The following is a 19843-nucleotide window of genomic DNA, read 5'->3' on the forward strand; positions in this document are numbered from 1 at the left end:
AATCCTCCTCGTTCATTTAATTAAGTCCGAATGATACAAACTGATGTCTTTAAATAACTTGAAAGGTTTTTAGTGACAGTGTTTAAGTATTTAAAAACATTACACTCAAAGACTAAAAGCTAAATACAAATGGCCGTCATAAATTCCCGCTCTGTGATGATCATCAATAGTTTTACGGCATATGCACTAAAAATAAAAGGTATTACAGAAAGAGTTCAGGGGTCAAAAGAATAAAATTTATGCTCTGTCACACAAGAATCTGTGCACTTCAGCTGACTGCCACTAGGTGACACTGATGTTCTTTCACTTTCCTTACATGTATTTTTATCTGGAGATTACAGTGCTGCTTTGGTAAATATCCAAAAACAAGCTTTTTGTTCAAATCCAAATGTTTGCTTATCCAAACATATGTAAGAATTTATCAAATCGTGTGCCAATAAAGGTTTATCACAAAGCCTTTGAAAGGTTTTGTAAGTCACACTAGAAATGCATTTGTATTTAAAAAGCTAAAAAAAATCTATGCACTTGTGCTAAATCCTGATAAATCTGCACAGAAAAAAAACCCATTTCATCTGTAAATGAGATATTATACAATCATTTTATTATTGTACTTAAAAGCATATGGCTAGTGTTGTGGTCTCTACTCCTCATATTTTTTCAACATACTTCATCCATCTATGAAATGTTTTCATATAATGCATCTTACTATCATACATTTTCATTTTGCAATATGAAATAACTATGAAAGAGCCAATGAGAATGTGTGTTTACATTTATTTGCATAAATACCTATGTACACAACATCATGTTAACCATAACATCATGAAATCATTATTAAGGGCAGGAAAAAACTAACAAACAGACAATCACAGTATAACACAGAACCGATGCACATCTTTTATATATATAAAAAAAAATTTAATGGAGGAAGAGAAAAAGAAAGTTCATCATCTAGTCATCCGCAGGTACCACAGACTCGGATCGCTGCTGCTTCAGTTTATCAGCATAAAACCTAAATGACTCCTGAAAGAAAAAGAAATACAGTCATTTTTATTAATATAAATCATACTTTGAGCGCACAATGTGTTTTTTCAGTAAGAATTGCTGTGTGTTGTGTGCAACAATAAATTTCCTGCCCTCCAGGGCAAACTAATAACAACCACACGCTTGCAAACAATCCCACGCTCTCGATTCATCTTACAAAGCAGATTAATTCACCAATAACACATTTGCTCCCTCAAGTCGTCCTAATGAATCGCGGCGAGTGGTTGTAAACAGTGCAGCTCGCTGTATTTTTGGAAGGTGAGGGCTGGTAGAAGATTAGTAGCATTTTGCCAACAATGTACGTTCCCTTATTAATGAGGTAATTAAAGTCGATAAATAGCAGCCGGCGTGAACAAGAAGCGAGGCCAGATGTGAACAGCACCCCAAATCTCTCTTTATCGTCTCCCTCCTGAGACTCTTTGTACGGCGGTATTAGTGCCGGCTGCGGGACTGAAGGAAAGACGGATGGAGTTGAATGAAACAGGATGGAGTGCTACCTGAGATTGCTTTGTGAACACTTAAAAAGGTGCGCTGAGAGCTTAGTGGTTCACGGGGAGGGGGGGAGTAGACGGCTGGCGGTCTCCTCTAACGTTGCTCAAAAATGCGAGAGTGCGGTTCTGACAGGTAGTAAATAACACACGAGTCCTCTTATGCCTTTTCAGGTGTGGAAAAAAAATTATTTAAAAGTGTACATTGACCGTGGTCCTAATACATTTAAGGTAATGAAGTAAAAGCATGACATCTTGTATTTCTTTCATGTGTCATACATCTATCTGTATTGCTTGGCATTTTAAAACAGTGTTCATTTACCGGAGGCTCTTGGAAGGGAACCGCTTCGCCAGCTTCTCTGTACAGTAAAGCCAATCTCTTCAATGTCAATTCATCAGCTTTAACCCCCTCGTTCTGCATCTTCTCATAGACGGCCTTCGCCGACGCGAAGTCCTTATCCAAACCTGGTGAACGATGGAGAAAAGCAGTGCTGTTAAACATGTAATATTTCATTCTGCTCTCATTCGGACCAGGTGACACGGTCCTCATGAAATAGTGATGCTGCAGGGTTCTCTAAGTACTGAAACGTGTCAAAATTCTCACGGTAGGCTGAATAAAGCAGCGTGTCATTAGGGAACATGTGTTTTTATTAGCAAACGCCTCTCCTGTGTGTCAGTGAATGCTCGCTGCTCGATGCATTTTTAATTGAAAGGCTATTAACCGACAAGCTCCGCATAACAGATTGGTGGGGTGGGCTGAGCAGTGACTTAATGCCATTGTCCGGCAGATGAAGCGTGTAGCTTTCAACGCCGCTGTTGCTAAAATAAAATGCATTATGCACAGGGGGAAAAGATGCTCTAGATGAGTATGAAGTAACACAAAAAGTTTCATCTAGGAAAACATCAGGAGAAATATTACACTAAGTGAACAATGATGCAAACTTGGAACTTGTGTACATGGAGACAGTTGGGAGCAATAATTGAGCCCTAAACCATTAAATGTTTAATTTTATAATAGGCCATGGTCATAGACTGTAAAAACGATGGACAAAGTGTCTCCATTATAATAAAAAATGAATGCAAAAATGGCAGATGATGTTATTTGGAGCAAGAGTATGCACAGTAGTGATCGTGAGGTAGAGCCACGGTATCAAGGTCCTGCATATTTTCCTGTTTGAATCAATCACAAACACACAAATCAAGTCGTCACACCCCTTTATTTTTAATAGCATCTGATAACCAACTTAAAACCAAAATAAATCTTTAAAGGGATAGTTCGGCCAAAAACGATATTAAACCCATGATTTACTCACCCCAAGGCTGTCCGAGTTGCATATGCCCATCGTTTTTCAGACGGGCACATTTTCGGATATTTTAGAAAATATTTTAGATCTTTCAGTTGATTGGATGTGGTGTTGCGGGTTCCAGCCCTGGTCCACGACCTTCAGGTCCAGGAGGGATGCGTCCATCCTTCACAAATTAAATCCAAACGGCTCCAGGATGATAAACAAAGGTCTTCTGGGGGTGGTCCGTGCGGTGTTGTTGTGGAGATATCCATATTTAAAATTGTATTAACGTAATTAACTACCTTCCGGTAGCGCCGCCATCTTAGTCTCATCCGCATTCAGGATGAGAGCTTACGCAGCGTACAGGGGTTTCTCTGCTGCTGCTCTGTGCCCCCGCCCTCCGAATTTGTCATACGTCACTAAGAAAAGTGTGTACACTACGCTAATACTCTCTCCTGAGTCTAAGATGGCGGCGCTACCGGAAGGTAGTTAATTACCAAAATGTATTTTCGATGCTTCAACAAATTCCAACTGACCCACTGATGCCACATGGACCACCCTGATGATGTTCCTATGATCTTTCTGGACATGGACAGCACACCGCACATAGACTTTCAATGAAGGGTCAACAAGCTCTCAGACCAAATCCAAAACACCTTAAAGGACAAGTTCGGTATTTTACACTTAAAGCCCTGTTTTCAGATAGTTTATGATGAAATAGAACGGTTTTGACTGAAATTTCGACATATGCGGCTGCCCCGAGAATTTTCGGGTGTTTGCCGTTTCACCTCCCACCTCTAAAATGGCTGTATAGGTGCACTGAAACAATCCTTCCTAAAATGCATTAAACTTCATTTTTGGGTGAACTATCGCTTTAAGAACTACCTAAAATAGCACAAACCATCATTGGGAAAATTAATTAGGGTTTCGAGCACGAAGTGCTGAAAACCTATTGTATTTGTCTGTTTTATTATTATTATTATTATTCCGCCTTAAAACGCGTCGCCCACCCCAAAAAGAAAGACGTAGAAACTTGAAACTTGGTCAACTTCTTGTATAATATCAGGCTACTCAGATAAACAGAATCATCCAAATCGGCCCATAGGTGGCGCTATAGCAATGCCCGACGCGTTGGGCCTCATAACTCCTAAACCGGACATCAGACACTCAAGTGTTTGGTATCATTGTAATCCCTGGCTCCAAACTTAAAAAATGTATATCTCCGATTTCATTTCCGTCATTAAAAATTTTCCGCTATTTCCGATTTTGTCGAAAAAAATAAAAACGAACTAGTCCTAGGTTTTTCGCTCGATCTGAATCATTCCAGTTCTAAAATGTTCCTTGGAGTTCGAATATCAATAATTATTAAAAAAAAGTTGAACTTTCGACTCACGGTCGACATGCCACACCCAAACGTCTGAGGTGTGCGCAGCTAATTGGACTTTTTTTGCTATAACTGGGGACAGAAATGAAGTATCAACACGACACTTGGTATTTGTGATGAGAGTCATGGCCTGAGGTTGCGTGCCTCGTTTCGTCACCGCGCCACCTAGTGGTCAGACGAATCATTTAAATGCTTAGAACTTAGGCTGAGTTTTACGTATTTTCATGGGACTTTTTTACTAAGAGTTTTGAATTGTTGCCGAGTCCAACGATATCAAACATGCCAGGTTTCGCCTTTCGCTTAGCCCTGCGCAGCAAAATAGCGCTTAAAAAACATGCGCGAATAACTCCGCGAGGGTTATTCTGATCGACTCGAAACAACCATAGGAAGAAATTAACTTTACCTTCTGAACAAAAAGTTCTATTGGTGTTATGTTAAAATTTCCATCAGAAATGGCCGAAAATTGCAAAAAACGAAAAATTACATTCATTTTTTGTGTTTTTTAGATATAAATGCTTATAACTCTGCAACGAAATGACATTTTTTCACCAAATTTGATACGCTGATGTCTGAGCAGAGTCTGAGACAATACAAAAAAAATGGTATGCCTGCACCCCTAGTTGGCCTCATAATTGAACAAAACCTTTAACGTTGAGTAAGCCCAATGGTCATACAACTGTTGACTGGTGACAACTGTACTAAACTAAAGTGAATAGCCGTGATTCTAGCTACAAGTAACACAATCATGACCTGAGGTTGCATGCACGAGTCTGTCATAGCGCCACCTAGTGGTTATTTGTTTTGTTTCACTTAAAAATACTGCAAAATTACATCTAAAATCATGAGTCATCATGGATTATGTCTTTCATGGCTTTGAGTATAATCATTGGTGGATTGCAATTCACTCCCTAGCAACCGATGAGAATACCCTAGCAACCATTTACAAGAGCTGTATCTCTGTATCAGAACATCGTAGAGACATGGGGTTCGGCTCTTTTGACTCATTAACACTATTTTAACATTTTGTGACCCAAGTTTTGCCACTGCAAGCACCACTTTCACTGAATGATAACACCTTTTTTGCTGACAACTTAGAACACGTGTGTCTGGTAGCTGCGAATGACTTCACATTAAGGACGTGACATGTTTGTCCTTTAGGTGCACGTGTGTTTAAGCATACATAGTCTGTATGAACCGTTTCTGACCACCTCTTTTGTTTTTGTGGATGCTGGATCAGCCTGGTCGACGATGTCTAACGTATTTGACGTGCTTTAATGCTCGAAACCCGGTAAATGCTGCTTGCAGCTTTAATTATTATTATTTTTCCACGGTAAAACGCGTTGCCCAGCCCAAACCGTAAGTCGTAGAAACTTGCCACTTGGTCAACTGGTTGTATATTAGCAGGCTACTCAGATACAGTGAATCAGCCAAATCGGCCCATAGGTGGCGCTATAGCAATGCCCGACGCGTTGGTGCTCATAACTCCTAAACCGGACATCAGACAGTCAAGTGTTTGGTATCATTGTAATCCCTGGTTCCAAACTTAAAAAATGTATATCTCCGATTTTATTTCCGTCATAAAATTTTTTCTGTATTTTCGATTTTGTCGAAAAAAATAAAAACGAACTAGTCCTAGGTTTTTCGCTCGATCAGAATCGTTCCAGTGCTAAAATGTTCCTTGGAGTTCGAATATCAATAATTATTAAAAAAAAGTTGAACTTTCGACTCACGGTCGATATGCCAAGCCCAAACGTCTGAAGTGTGCGCAGCCAATTGGACTTTTTTGGCTATAACTGGGGACAGAAATGAAGTATCAACACGACACTTGGTATTTGTGATGACAGTCATGGCTTGAGGTTGCGTGCCTCGTTTCGTCACAGCGCCACCTAGTGGCCAGACAAATCATGTAAATGCTTATAACTTAGGCTGAGTTTGACGTATTTTCATGGGACTTTTTTACTAAGAGTTTTGAATTGTTGCCGAGTCCAACGATACCAAACATGCCAGGTTTCGCCTTACGGTTAGCCCTGCACAGCAAAATAGCGCTTAAAAAACATGCGTGAATAACTCCGCGAGGGTTATTCCGATCGACTCGAAATAACCATAGGAAGAAATTAACTTGAACTTCTGAACAAAAAGTTCTATTAGTGTTATGTTAAAATTTCCATCAGAAATGGCCGAAAATTGCAAAAAACGAAAAATTACATTCATTTTTTGTGTTTTTTAGATATAAATGCTTATAACTCTGCAACGAAATGACATTTTTTCACCAAATTTGATACGCTGATGTCTGAGCAGAGTCTGAGGCAATACAAAAAAAAATGGTATGCCTGCACCACTAGTTGGCCTCATAATTGAACAAAACCTTTGACATTGAGTAAGCCCAATGGTCATACAACTGTTTCTTTACTAAACTAAAGTGAAAAGCCGTGATTCTAGCTACAAGTAACACAGTCATGACCTGAGGTTGCATGCACGAGTCTGTCTTAGCGCCACCTAGTGGTTATTTGTTTTTTTCACTTAAAAATACTGCAACCTTACATCTAAAATCATGAGTCATCATGGATAATGTCTTTCATGGCTTTGAGTATAATCATTGGTGGATTGCAATTCAGTCACTAGCAACCAATGAGAATACCCTAGCAACCATTTAACAAGAGCTGTATCTCTGTATCAGAACATCGTAGAGACATGGGGTTCGGCTCTTTTGACTCATTAACACTATTTTAACATTTTGTGACCCAAGTTTTACCACTGCAAGCACCACAAACATTTCCTTCAGTGTTCTGTTTGTCAATGTTTCGTGAGAAGAGAGGGAGACATTTCACTGAATGATAACACCTTTTTTGCTGACAACTTTGAACACGTGTGTCTGGTAGCTGCGAATGACTTCACATTAAGGACGTGACATGTTTGTCCTATAGGTGCACGCGTGTTTAAGCATACATAGTCTGTATGAACCGTTTCTGACCACCTCTTTTGTTTTTGTGGATGCTGGATCAGCCTGGTCGATGATGTCTAACGTCTTTGACGTGCTTTAATGCTCGAAACCCGGTAAATGCTGCTTGCAGCTTTAATTCAAAGTGTAATTTGATTTTTAAATTTGGCTCACAACCCATTTATTTAAATGGAGAGGGGTGGGTTTATATGACCTATACTGGAGCCACCTACCAGTGGCGACAAAAACGTTTTGGCTTCACTTTTCAGGAGATGTGATTGGTCAAGACGTCAACAGGTCTGCAGTTATTTCTTTTTTAATGTTATAATGTTTGTAAAGACAGTTTGATATGGCATAACAGTGGTTCAACACATACTGTATTGACCAACTAATAAAAAAACACTTTATTGGCCACAATCAGACATCAAATTGGCTAATTTATCCGTTAAGTACTCAAAATGACCAAAATATACATCTCTATTGCAAATAGAGGTCTTACCATAGGACTTTACCAGATACGAATAGAGGTTTTCCTTTTCTGTGAAGTCTGGAATCAACTCCGATAGAGTTTTGATTTTAGCAGCCTGCATAACAACAACAACAAAAAACGGCATAATTTATTTCATATAGATTACAGTATGCCTAAAAGTCTTGATCTAGATCAGTGCTTCTCAATTATTTTCTGTCACGCCCCCCCCCCAAGAAGAAGTAAACATTTCGCCCCCCCCCCCAACTCTCCGCCGCGACTGTAAATAATAGTATAATTTGTCTATAAAATTACACATCTGCAAAACATTGTATCCTTATTAACATTGAGAAAACACAAAAAGAAAACAAAAAAGAAATATCGATCAACTTACAATAACTTTATTAACATTGTTTTTTAGTCTGTAACAGAAAAGACTTAAAATGCATCAATTTGCCTGAAATAAAAAAAAAATCAATCCTTATATAAAGTATAATATTTTTTGACCATTTGATACTGAAAAATTAAATTAAATATAATCAATAAATAATGATAAAAAAACAAGCGGCTTATCAGCGTGATTGGGGTGTAATGTCTTTAAGTGGCGGTGCAAAAAAAATCACTTCCTGAAAAAGTATTTTCCCCGGGGGCTCGCGCGCCCCCCCTGGTGTCGCTTCGAGCCCCCCCTGGGGGTCCCGCCCCACTATTTGAGAAGCACTGATCTAGATGCATACGTTTTTTTTTTACGTTTTACCCTTACTCGACATGACCGTACATTTACATATGGAGAGTTCAGATGCAAAAACCTCTAAGTGCATATAACATGTTTTCTTGCATTTTTTATGAGACTGGATAAAAATGGATTCTGCCTAAAACGGTATTTCTGAATGGCCTGAGGCCGGGATTAAGCGAATTTGAGGCGAAAGTATTTGATGAACGTATAATACTAAATGAGAGCATTCGTTTAATATCATCTCATTTTTCGTGGAGGTGGCCTTTTGCATCTGAGCTCCTCATATACAATCATGCTTTTAGCAATCTCTTAAAGCCAAACTGACTTAAGGCGGGCGTACACGGTGCGATTTTTGCTGTCGTAGGAGCTCGCATGCGATTTTTTTTTCTCAGGACCAAATCGTTCATGCTCATATGGTCGCGGCTCGCACCGTGTGAGAGGAATTATGAGCCGAGCCGAGCAGGTTACGAGCACCTTACGACCTCCCGATAATTTTTAAACATGTCAAAAAAGTTCGGGAGCTGTCGGTATAAATTCGTAGTGTTGGTGCGGGTGAACGAGACGATCTGGCAAAGCACTTGAAGTTGACCAATCAAAATGTACAAAACACAGAAGAAGAAAGACAAATGTGGCACTGCTACCTCAAATCTGGACGACAACTCTATAGCTGGCTATATGTTTTGCGCACACACACACACTCCGGTGACCGGACATCATGACAAATATGACAGGTCCTTTCAGTGACGACCTCTTGATCAGCTTCTTTGCCTGAAAAACCTGTCATACGTGTTTTTGTGATGTCCGGTCACAGCTTTGGATGTGTGCGGAAACTGGAGAGAGTGTAGATTAAGCTATAAAACGAGGGCTACTTTTTGATATTAAAACTTTTTTGTTTTACTTTGTAATACTGTTGATTTTTCTTTACTTGTTAATATGTTTATCATTATTTACCATCTAAACATAAAATAAGCCAACTAAAATATGTAATAAATAAATATAAAAATTATTAGACTCCGTGCAGAGACCACTGGTTTAAACAGTAGGATGGACAAAGAATGTCGCAATTTTGTGTAATCCAAGCTGTGCCAAAGTCGCTGTAGTACAGTTTCATAAATGAATGGATATTAAAAGGGCTGGCGTGACAGAGAATAAAAAGCAACGGAATGTCCATGTTTAATAGGCTATAAGATATGCAATTATTGTTTTACACTTTTTACTCATATAATAAATGCAAAATAAATTGTCAATGAACAAGAGACTATATTAAACATGATGATCATACGCGGAGACGACGTTTTCCAGATTATTATGGAGCTTCTGCTTTAACAAGAGCTTAAACGTTTTTGTTCTGTGTTTTTTACCCATATATATATTTTTTACATATTTTCGACCAAAGAAACACATGATATAGCCCAATGTACGTTGTTATGGTAGCCTAAGCTTGTTCTGAAATGATGAGAATATTTAAATGACTAAAAATGTAGGCTATCTCTGAAACTTTATTTAAATAATGATTAATTTGTTTTCATACTATATTGGTATTGCTATGTATTAATTTACATAGGCCAACTGAGAAAATGCCATATATTAATATGCAATGCCTTCTGTTTGGCATTTATTTTGTACATTTACATGAGCACAAATGCTGCGTGCTCACTTTTACTTCAAGACCCCGCATTGACCGAGGGTCCGCGTACATTTGCACTAGACAATGCAAACAAGCCTAGACAATGTGCTTAATATTACATTAAATGATTTTCGTTTTACAAATTAATATTTGGCTGTAGATGTATTGTCTAAATAATTTAATCATAAAGGGAAAGACGTGTTACGTTATCTTACCTTGCGTTTTACCTCAATTGCTCCTCATTCTGCATTTACAAATAAATAAATATGCCCACTGAATTTGTTTTTAAACGGTCATATTTATAAAAAAGCAACAATATATGTAACATTAATAATACCAATATAGATATTTACTTGGCACTACAATCATGATATATTAAGAAGATAAAACCGCATATGCGCTAGCAAGAAAAAACACTGCCAGAGAAATTCCTTCACCGCCACAGCACTAGACCTATATTGCAATTTCGGAATGCATAAACAGAAATACAAAAAAAACAGAAACAGTTTTCTGCACAAAAGCCAATATCTTTGCCGTATTCTTCTTGTTTTATTTTTTTGTACATTCTGCCACTCACAGGTGCGAAATTGCTTACGTCAGAATTCCTCAAGTCCTACATTAAAATCTTGTCGTGTGTGACTGCGTACGAATTATTTTCGCATAAACTCACTCGTGTCGTGTGCGAGAGCTCACGACGTTCCGACCGTCAGAATTCGCACCGTGTACGCCCAGCTTTACAATATGGTTACATTTTACCAGTTTGTGGGTTCCCTGTAAATAAACCAATTACTGCAGGGTCTAACCAAATTGCACACATTTAAAGGCGGGGTGCATTATCTTTGAAATCCAATGTTTACATTTAAAATCACCCAAACACACCCCTACCCCAATAGAATCTAGACCTTCTTTAAATAGACCCACCCCACACACACGCAACCCAGGCATTGATGTCAGTTAGTAGACACGCCCCTTACTGCTGATTGGCTACAAATGTGTTTTGGTACTCGGCCTGACTCCGTCTCCAAAGTGTTTTTCAAGAATCATGCACCCCACTTTAATAAAAATCGAACAAGTATGAAAAGCAGAATAAACTTTACCTGTCCTGGACGTTGAGCGGCTCGTAGCATGAACGTAAACACGACGTCCTTCTGTTCGGCGACGGCAGGACAGCGCTAAAAAAAGCACAACACAAACATTTGCCTCACACCACAGTCAGTTTTGTATTGACATGCACACCATCTACATTTGAGCAAAGTGTAACCCTTGATACAAAAACAATTACTTTCATTTTGTATACCCGCACAGGCAGAGGGGAGTGTATAGAGGTGTGTATAACAGTTTTTGAATGTATTCATCTTCCATTACATCCTCTAGCACTCAGCGCACTGCTCTATAGTTGAGGGTTAATTATACAGCTAATAAGGGAGTCAAGCAACCAACCACTTATTTCTTTATGAAAATTAAAATGTACAGTGCCCGCCCAATCTAAAGTATAATTATCTACACTTAGCCATATGAAGGCTTTGAATCAAACCAGCATTCCTCTAAGCTTTTAAGCACCGGTGTGCAATTTTCAGTCTTTGATCAGGAATCCGTGGATGATACGCAGCAGGGAGAATAAACTTTAAAACACAAACGCTCTGTGATATGCCAAACTACCTGAAGCAGCCTTGTGGGAATAGAGAGGTTAGCATGTGTAACGCAGTAAGGGTGCTTGAAGATCATTTTGGAAATCTTTTCAACAAGCATGGAAAACTGAAGACACTAAACGTAAAATAATGATATTATCACTGTCTATTTTAAAATATAAATAACACTATCAGTCAAATTCATCTTTAGTATCGTTTCTTTTGTTTTGGACAAATAAATTTTACTTAAAGGTGCATTGTGTAATTTTTAAAAGATCTCTTGACAGAAATGCAAAATAATATACAAAACTATTTTATCAGGGGTGTATAAAGACCTTTTTATAATGAACCGTTGTTTTTATTACATTAGAGACGTTTTTATCTACATATACAGAGGGTCCCCTTACGTGAAAGTCGCCATTTTGTGCCGCCATGTTTCTACAGAAGCCCTTAACGGACAAACTTTTTTCACAAGTTCAGTTGTCTCCGTTGATGATATGTTTTTCTGGTGGCAGCTACCGTAGCTTCTCTATGCGTTTCAAAAGCGAGGGGTGATCAGTGGACTGAGCCGTTGGTTGCAATTCGCAACCTCACCACTAGATGCCGCTAAAATTTACCCACTGCACCTTTAAACAGGGCATATCATGAAAATCGGACTTTATTCATGTTTAAGTGCTATTATTGGGTCCCCAGCTTCTATCAACCTAGAAAATGTAAAAAAGATAAACCTAGAAACTTAGTTTTGGTAAACTATTCTTTGCAATCATGTGAAAAAATAGGTCATTGAAATTTGGCTCAACTTGTGATGTCAGAAGGGTATAATACCGCCCCTTAATCTGCACTATCCAACCACAGCACTGCCATTTAGTGCAGAGATCAGCTCATTTGTATTTAAAAGTACACACCCAAAAACAGCACATTTTTGCTCACACCTACTAAGTGGCAATTTTAACATGCTATAATAAATGATCTATATGATATTTTGAGTTAAAGCTTCACATATGTACTCTGTGGACACCTAAGATTTATTTGACATCTTAAAAAAGTCTTGCGAAAAGAAAGGATTACAGAGACTTATTTTGGGGAGTCTATCCCTTTAAACTATCCCTTTAACACAATATCAATAATCATGGTTATAATATCATGGTTATTGTCAATATCGGTATATTGTGACACCTCTAGTTGAAGATTTATTAAAAGTTGAGCTCTATCAACATGGATTTGGAGTGCTCTCGGTAAACACGTGAAATGCCCCTTAGTTGAAACATGTTTTTTGCTATAAAATGCACTTGACGTCACAGCTGACATCACAAATATTGCCAATAGAGCTGAACTTGTATTAAAGCAGAAAGATAGTTTGTTTAAGTGAGTTTGAAACACTTAAATCTGTTCAGCAGGATAACATCTGCTGTCTTTTCCGCCTGTGTTTCTTTTTGAAACTGTGGCGCTGCCCTGTGCTTTCTCTGGGTTCAGCAGCAATGAGGTCAAATTACAAGCCAGTCGGAAAGGATGTGTGTCTTTCTTGCATCTGCTGAAAAAAGCCAAGGGGCCTGGGAGGCTTTTAACAGGCGACTGAATTAAAATGGACCAATCATTGTTGAGAGAGGGCCCACAGGACAATAGAAGCTATTAAAAACTGCACAAGACATTTAGCTTTACTTATGAAAGTTCATTATGATTCCCAATCAGATATTTACCTGACAAATACAATTAAACTGAAAACGCTTGCTATTAATATGGTCATCTGATATTTAACATTCCATCTCGAGGACGTGCTCGGCTTGCTATTTTCACATCTCCAAGGATTGCATGGCTAAATGTAGTGGTGGCCTAATGTACCGATTATGTTCCTCAGCTTGCTAAAGTGCTTTTAGGAGGAAGGAGCACTTACTTAAGAGTATCAAAACATGTAAAATGACTGAATGATTAAAACATGAAACAGCAAAAGAGCAAAGAGCACTTGTGAAGAAATTGTAGGAGAAGGGTCAGATAAACTAAAGAAAACATATTGGGCTTCAATCCATGGTTTGGTAAAATGTGACCCTGTATGTGAAATCCACACTGAAGTCTCATAATCTAATTTTGTGATGAGGAGCTTTAAAGTTTGATTTTACTCATTGATTTCAATATTTGACTCAGTCATTATTAAGGGGGAACTTTCATAAGACTTTTTTTAAGATGTAAAAATAAATCTTTGGTGTCCCCAAAGTATGTATGTGAACTTTTAGCTCAAAATAGCATATAGATCATTTATTACAGCATGTTAAATTTGCCACTTTGAAGGTGTGAGCAAAAATGTGCCGTTTTTGGGTGTGTCCTTTAAAATGCAAATGAGCTGATCTCTGCACTAAATGACAGTGCCGTGGTTGGATAGTGCAGATTAAGGGTAGGGGAGACCAGGGTTGGTTGTCACAATTTTTACTCATGCATGAATTGCTCATATTCAAAAAATCTTTCAGCAGTAATTCCTATATGAAATGAAACCTTGGGGTTTTGGCTTTAAATGTGTACACTTTTTACTTTTAGAATTTATTGTAACAGGAAGTAATTAACCATCAAAGACACTCTGACACAATGTGACAACCAACCCCATCACGGGGTTGGTTGTCACGGGGTATGGGGTTGGTTGTCCCTATAGTGATTCAATAGGATTTAAGTGATAAATTGGGATCTGAAAAGATAATGTGTAACTTTTTAGTTTTTTAAGCTAGAAACTGCAAATAAGTTTTAATATGAATACCACCCCTATGATAGTTGTTATTAATACCCCTTATGTTTAAACAATGAGATTAAAGTGGGTGATCAGTTACTTGAATTGTCTACTGTGTTGAGAAATAAAATGAAATAATTTTTAGGGTTAAAACCTCTTTATTTAAAGCTGCTTTATTTATTTTATTTTAACAGCAAACAAAAACAAACAAACAGACAAACAGTCTTAAAGGCGGAGTCCATGATGTTTGAAAGCCAATGTTGATATTTGAAATCACCTAAACAAACACGCCCCTACCCCAATAGAATCTGGACCTTCTGTTGATAGACCCGCCCCACACATACGCAATCCGGCATTTTATTTGATTTGATTGGCTATAAGTGTGTTTTGGTAGACGGCCCGTCTAATTTTCCAAAGCGTTTTTCAAACATCGTGGACTCCGCCTTTAAAAGGTCTACATGTCCAATACTCACATGTAACAACCAACCCCACAAGCTATGTGACAACCATCCCCAACTGACTTCTTGACAAACATGCTAACTTGACAACCAGCCCCGGTCTCCCCTATTATCCCTTTCTGATATCACAAAGGGAGCCACATTTCAATGACCTATTTTTTCACATGCTTGCAGAGAATGGTTTACCAAAACTAAGTTACTGGGTTGCTCTTTTTCACATTGTCTAGGTTGATAGAAGCACTGGGGAAGTCCCATTTAAAGATACAAATATGGACAGAATGACTCCAGAAAATGTTCATATTTGACCCAACCATGAGTTGAAACAACCCAGCATGAAGTTTCAATTAGATTCAGCAATTTAGCAAGGTCACAGTGTCCTTTCAAAGTTCTCATGCATATCTCGGTTCATGACTAAAAGATGTTACCTGCAGGAGAAACTTGGCCTCGTCTGTCCTGCCCGTGTCCAAATACATTATAAAGAGGTCTGTAGCAGCCCTGTAGGAGGCGAAGTGATTGCAGAGCCTTTCGGCCATGGCGCTCACTGTATGCAGAAAGAGATGTCAATCAATCAAGTGCTTACAGAGTCATTACTACATTATAACACATCAGTGCCTGCCATAATGTTTCCCTTATCCAGAAACTTCAAGACAAAGGCTTGAAGTCAGTTACTGTAAAGAATACCAGGTATGAAACGATATTGAAGCAATATGCATGAGAAGGTGGAGTTTGGGTCTCAGTTTATCCAGCGCAGCTTCATTGTTGGCCTCTAAAACTTTCCGGAAGACGAAGGAAATGCTGGGATTCGGACCGGCCTCTGTGTTTTGGGTGTACACAGACTCCAATAACTCCACGGCACTGTCAATGTTTCCACTATAAGATGGAGAAAAGATAGGGCAGAACTGAATTTTAATGTATAAAAACATTTTTTATTTCCACTGTTTATATTTCAGGCTAGGAATGAATAAAAAACACCCACTCTATATAAAATAAAACTTCAACCCTGGCAAACAACATCCCAGTGGGAGTTTCATACAGACAAGCACCACCCAATGTTAAGTTTGTAAAAATACAACTCAAATGTATTCACTCCATTTCTGTGTCCTCTCCCTTCCTCGACCTTCATTTACAAAACACCAAGTGCATAAAACTTTCATCATCCACATTAATATTCCTGGCCCAGCATGGCCAAGCCACTGATTGTCATTCCCTTCCATTCCCAAAGTCCTAAGACAGCGGAAGAGCATAGCGTTCCTCGCGGCTGGATGGGCAGCTTTCCTATTTTCCCATTCTCATCCTGTCAGGGTGAACTCTGACCCCCGGGCCGACCTAAGCAACAGTGACACGAGTGCTGTGCGCGGCTGAGCCAAGCTGACTGGTTAAGAGGCGAGACGGGGTTCTGGAACCCAAGCGTCACATTAGTGTGGCCCATGGTAAATTATTCAGACTGCATAGTCATGGCCATCACTGCACATTTAGGCTGTTAGTAATAATGGGAGGGGGAAGGTATGATGAAAAAATAAATAGATGAAGGTGTGTGAACAGGCCAGACAAGTGGGTGGTAGAAAGACATCATTTGTTGGACCAAGTGTTTGAAAACAAACATGTGAGGATACCAATTTTAATTCTAGGTCAAAAGACTTAAGGTTACATTCCATGGTATTTACAAAAACAGTGTTTATGCTTATTTAATTCGCTACTATTTTTCTTCACAAAAATAAACAATGCATGTTTGGACAAAAAGCATCTAATCTTATGCCGACAGACATTCTGCTGGTTCTCCTTCGTTAGAAAGATTAGGGATGTAGGCCAGGGTTTCTAAGATAACACTACAGTTTTAATAAAGTGTTTACCGTGGGCAATCATAATCTTAACCTTTATGTCAGCTCGACCCCTTCAGCCGTCAGGTGTGTGTGTTAGCCATTTTTAAATGGAGACACACAAATTCATTTCAATTGCTTTTTTAGTACTTTGTATTAGATTTTATTGCTTTTGGAGCATTTTATTTATTTATAAAACCTGAAATATGTACATTGTCCTATGTGTTGTATGTTCTTGGATGCCTTGAATTTCATTGCACTGCAAAACAGATGAAGAGTTTGGTTCCAAAACGCAAAATCCATTTTGACTAATTTCGGAAAAAACACGTTTTCTATACCAAGACGAAACCACTATTTTCTGTTACAAACTTTCACATAGCATTTTTAGGTTATTTTCAAAGATTTATTATAAAAACTGATATTTTTTCCACAAAATGCAATAAATCTATTGAATCAATATATAAATGTGCATTCATCTTTGCCATGTTATATTTATTTAGTTGACTAGTAGTGGTATACACTGATTAAAAAATAAACATTAATGGCTTTAATCAAAACACTTACATTGTCATATTAAGAACACTCATTGCTGCGGTTATACTTGGGATGTCGTCGCTGAACTTTTTTCACAGCGATCAGCTGTAAAATGCTTTGCGTAAATTAATGGAAAGTTTTTCATAAGATCCCCTGGGGTCAATGTGTTAGCATGACAGGAGCGTGATGCTGTCGGGAGAACAAGCAACCGTCAATTTTCCGTCTCCTGAGTGCCTCTCGAGTAAATTATTAGATGTTGATGGCTTACGTTACTTTCCCGTCACAGAAAACCATCACAGGTTTATCAATGCCATCAATGTTTATTTTGTTTTTGTTTATTTGTTGATCACGAAGTACAAAGTAGATAAGGAAAACTAGGATTTCATGTGTATTCAAAGCACCGCCCTTATTGTCTACAATGCGTGGAATGGTGCGCTGTGATTTGTGGAGCGGATTTATTGCAAATTTGCAGAGGAGGAGCGCCGTTCATTGCATTTTGAGAAAAAAGGGAGAAAAAATGACAGAATAACAAGGCGGATATTGTATTTTGCGTAAAATTTAGAATTTACTTTTAAATACTGACCTAATACAATACTGATTTTGGCAGTAACTCTTAAAAATAAAGGTGTTTATCGCGTTTTGGAACCAAACTCTTCAAATTTACCTAGGGGTACAAATAAAGTACCCTAACAAACCATGAACGCTAGTATTGTGGGCTCTCAAACAATTGAAGAAATCATTGCAACATGTTTTCTATGGCGTTTTGGGTGGATGATCGGGCATTGCTAGATGTTTGCTGGGCCAAGTCAAAATAGGCCACCTATAAGTAGTATCTCTTTCAGTGTGTGTACACAGTATGGTTCTTACTGTCTATCAAAAGAAAGTAATTGCACGAGATGGAAGCTTACTTTTTGATGTGAGATAAAGCGGTATTGTTGACATACAACATGCTGGATAACTTGATGGAGCCTAAGCTATTAATCATGGCTTCCACTTCTTGGATCCCCTGTGCGTTTCCTTCACTACCGAGACCCTGGACCAGTCGAGTGATGGCCAACTGACTGGGCACCTGATCAGACTGTAACATCCCCTTAAGAGTCTCTAAAGCATCTGTGTGGAAAGAGAGAGACTTTGAGGTCAGGTTTATAACGCACACGTTCACATTATCAATACCTAAACTGTGAGAACTGAAACAGTTTTACTATTCAACTTGACTGCACATCTGGGATCTACTCACCTTGCGTCTGGGATCTTTTCACCTGAGTGACGATAAGGAGGTTGCTGGCCATGTCGCTCAATTTAAACTCAGGGATGTGTTTGGTGGCACTGGGAAAACAAAGATGGGTATTGGCTGAATTTTAGCAAGTCAATAATGTGTTATTTCTTTTCAGTCCAACTGAAAAATGTGTGCACCAGATTGACTCTCCTCTGCCCTCTTGCTAAACTCTGGACCTTATTTCATCATTCCATCACTTAAACCTTGAAGTCCTTATTACCCTCACTGGCCGGATTAATCCGACGCCCAATCGAGCAACATCCAAGCTCCTTATCGCCACGGCGACCATCCAACAGCTGCTCTTGCCGCAAAATGGTCCAGCAACCAGAGTCGCAGTCATATCCCAAGAAAATCCTAAAGTCCTTCTCTTTATTTTTATCTGGCTCTCTAACTGCAGGACAAGAACAACTCTCTCCCTTATTCCCAATGCGCTAATCTCAATTTAAAACATCCCACAAACCAAAAAAAACATCTGCCTGTAGATCACCACACACATCTCATCGCTGCATCAATAAACCGATCATAATCTTACATTTAAAGAATGCTTTAGTGTTTCCTGCAGCACTTGTGCTTAATGACCAAAAATGTGGCACAAAGAAATCTGTTTAAATTTCTAAATATACCAAATAAGCATGACGTTGCTTTTGGAGCAACACAAGCATGAATAGGGTCTGTTAAACACCTACTGCATGGGTACAGAGATGTTTATGAACGCCTTCTGATGGCATACGCAAGATTAAAGGGTCGCCGGCTTCCGCTTATGAGGACACATCATCATAAGTACTTTATAATCCAACCAAGAAAAGCCTCAGCATTTTATGGTTAAAGATCTATTACTTATTGACAAAAGACTATAATTTCTGCATCTTGTTGCACTCTTCAGAGAACTCAAAGATTATCTGGCAGAATTGAAAGGGCTTAATTTCTAAGACCGCTCACTTTGCATGAATGTGCGTGCTCCATCAAAAAGCTTAGTGGAAATTATTTGTTTTAAATCTAAAATTTTCTCATTCTGCAAAAAAAGAGCATTCCCTTAAAGGGATACTCCACTTTTTTTTGAAAATATGCTCATTTTCCAGTTCCCCTAGAGTTAAACATTTGATTTTTACCATTTTGGAATTCATTCAGCTGATCTCCGGGTCTGGCGTTAGCCATTTTAGCATACCTTGGCATAATCCATTGAATCTAATTAGACCATTAGCATCGTGCTAAAAACTAACCAAAGAGTTTCAAAATTCTTCCTATTTAAAACTTGACTCTTCTGTAGTTACATTGTGTAGGCGATATGGCTGGGAACTATACTCTCATTCTGGCGTAATAATCAATGACTTTGCTGCTGTAACATGGCTGCAGCAGGCGTAGTGATATTACGCACTGCATGAAAATAGTCCCCTTGGTTACTTTCAATAGCAGGGTACTATTTTCAGGCGCTGTGTAATATCACTACGCCTGCT

The 19843-nt window shown here is 38.6% G+C and overlaps 1 protein-coding gene across 1 annotated transcript in view; it reads right to left on the bottom strand.

Annotated features, from left to right (window-relative positions):
- Positions 1-754: 754 nt before the first annotated feature.
- The window catches only part of lrpprc (leucine-rich pentatricopeptide repeat containing), a 64862-nt gene continuing 45773 nt past the window's right edge, over positions 755-19843 (bottom strand). Inside the window, exons 30-37 of the mRNA XM_073873134.1 lie at positions 18351-18439; positions 18022-18223; positions 15495-15632; positions 15188-15299; positions 11064-11138; positions 7640-7724; positions 1855-1997; positions 755-1023 (exon numbers count right to left, since the gene is read on the bottom strand). Of these exons, the coding sequence (XP_073729235.1) occupies positions 952-1023; positions 1855-1997; positions 7640-7724; positions 11064-11138; positions 15188-15299; positions 15495-15632; positions 18022-18223; positions 18351-18439 (916 nt within the window). The 3' untranslated portion in view covers positions 755-951. The remainder of the gene's footprint in view (positions 1024-1854; positions 1998-7639; positions 7725-11063; positions 11139-15187; positions 15300-15494; positions 15633-18021; positions 18224-18350; positions 18440-19843) is intronic.

The sequence above is a fragment of the Misgurnus anguillicaudatus genome, chromosome 11 (assembly GCF_027580225.2).
Source record: "Misgurnus anguillicaudatus chromosome 11, ASM2758022v2, whole genome shotgun sequence".
NCBI classification, from domain to species: Eukaryota; Metazoa; Chordata; class Actinopteri; order Cypriniformes; family Cobitidae; genus Misgurnus; species Misgurnus anguillicaudatus.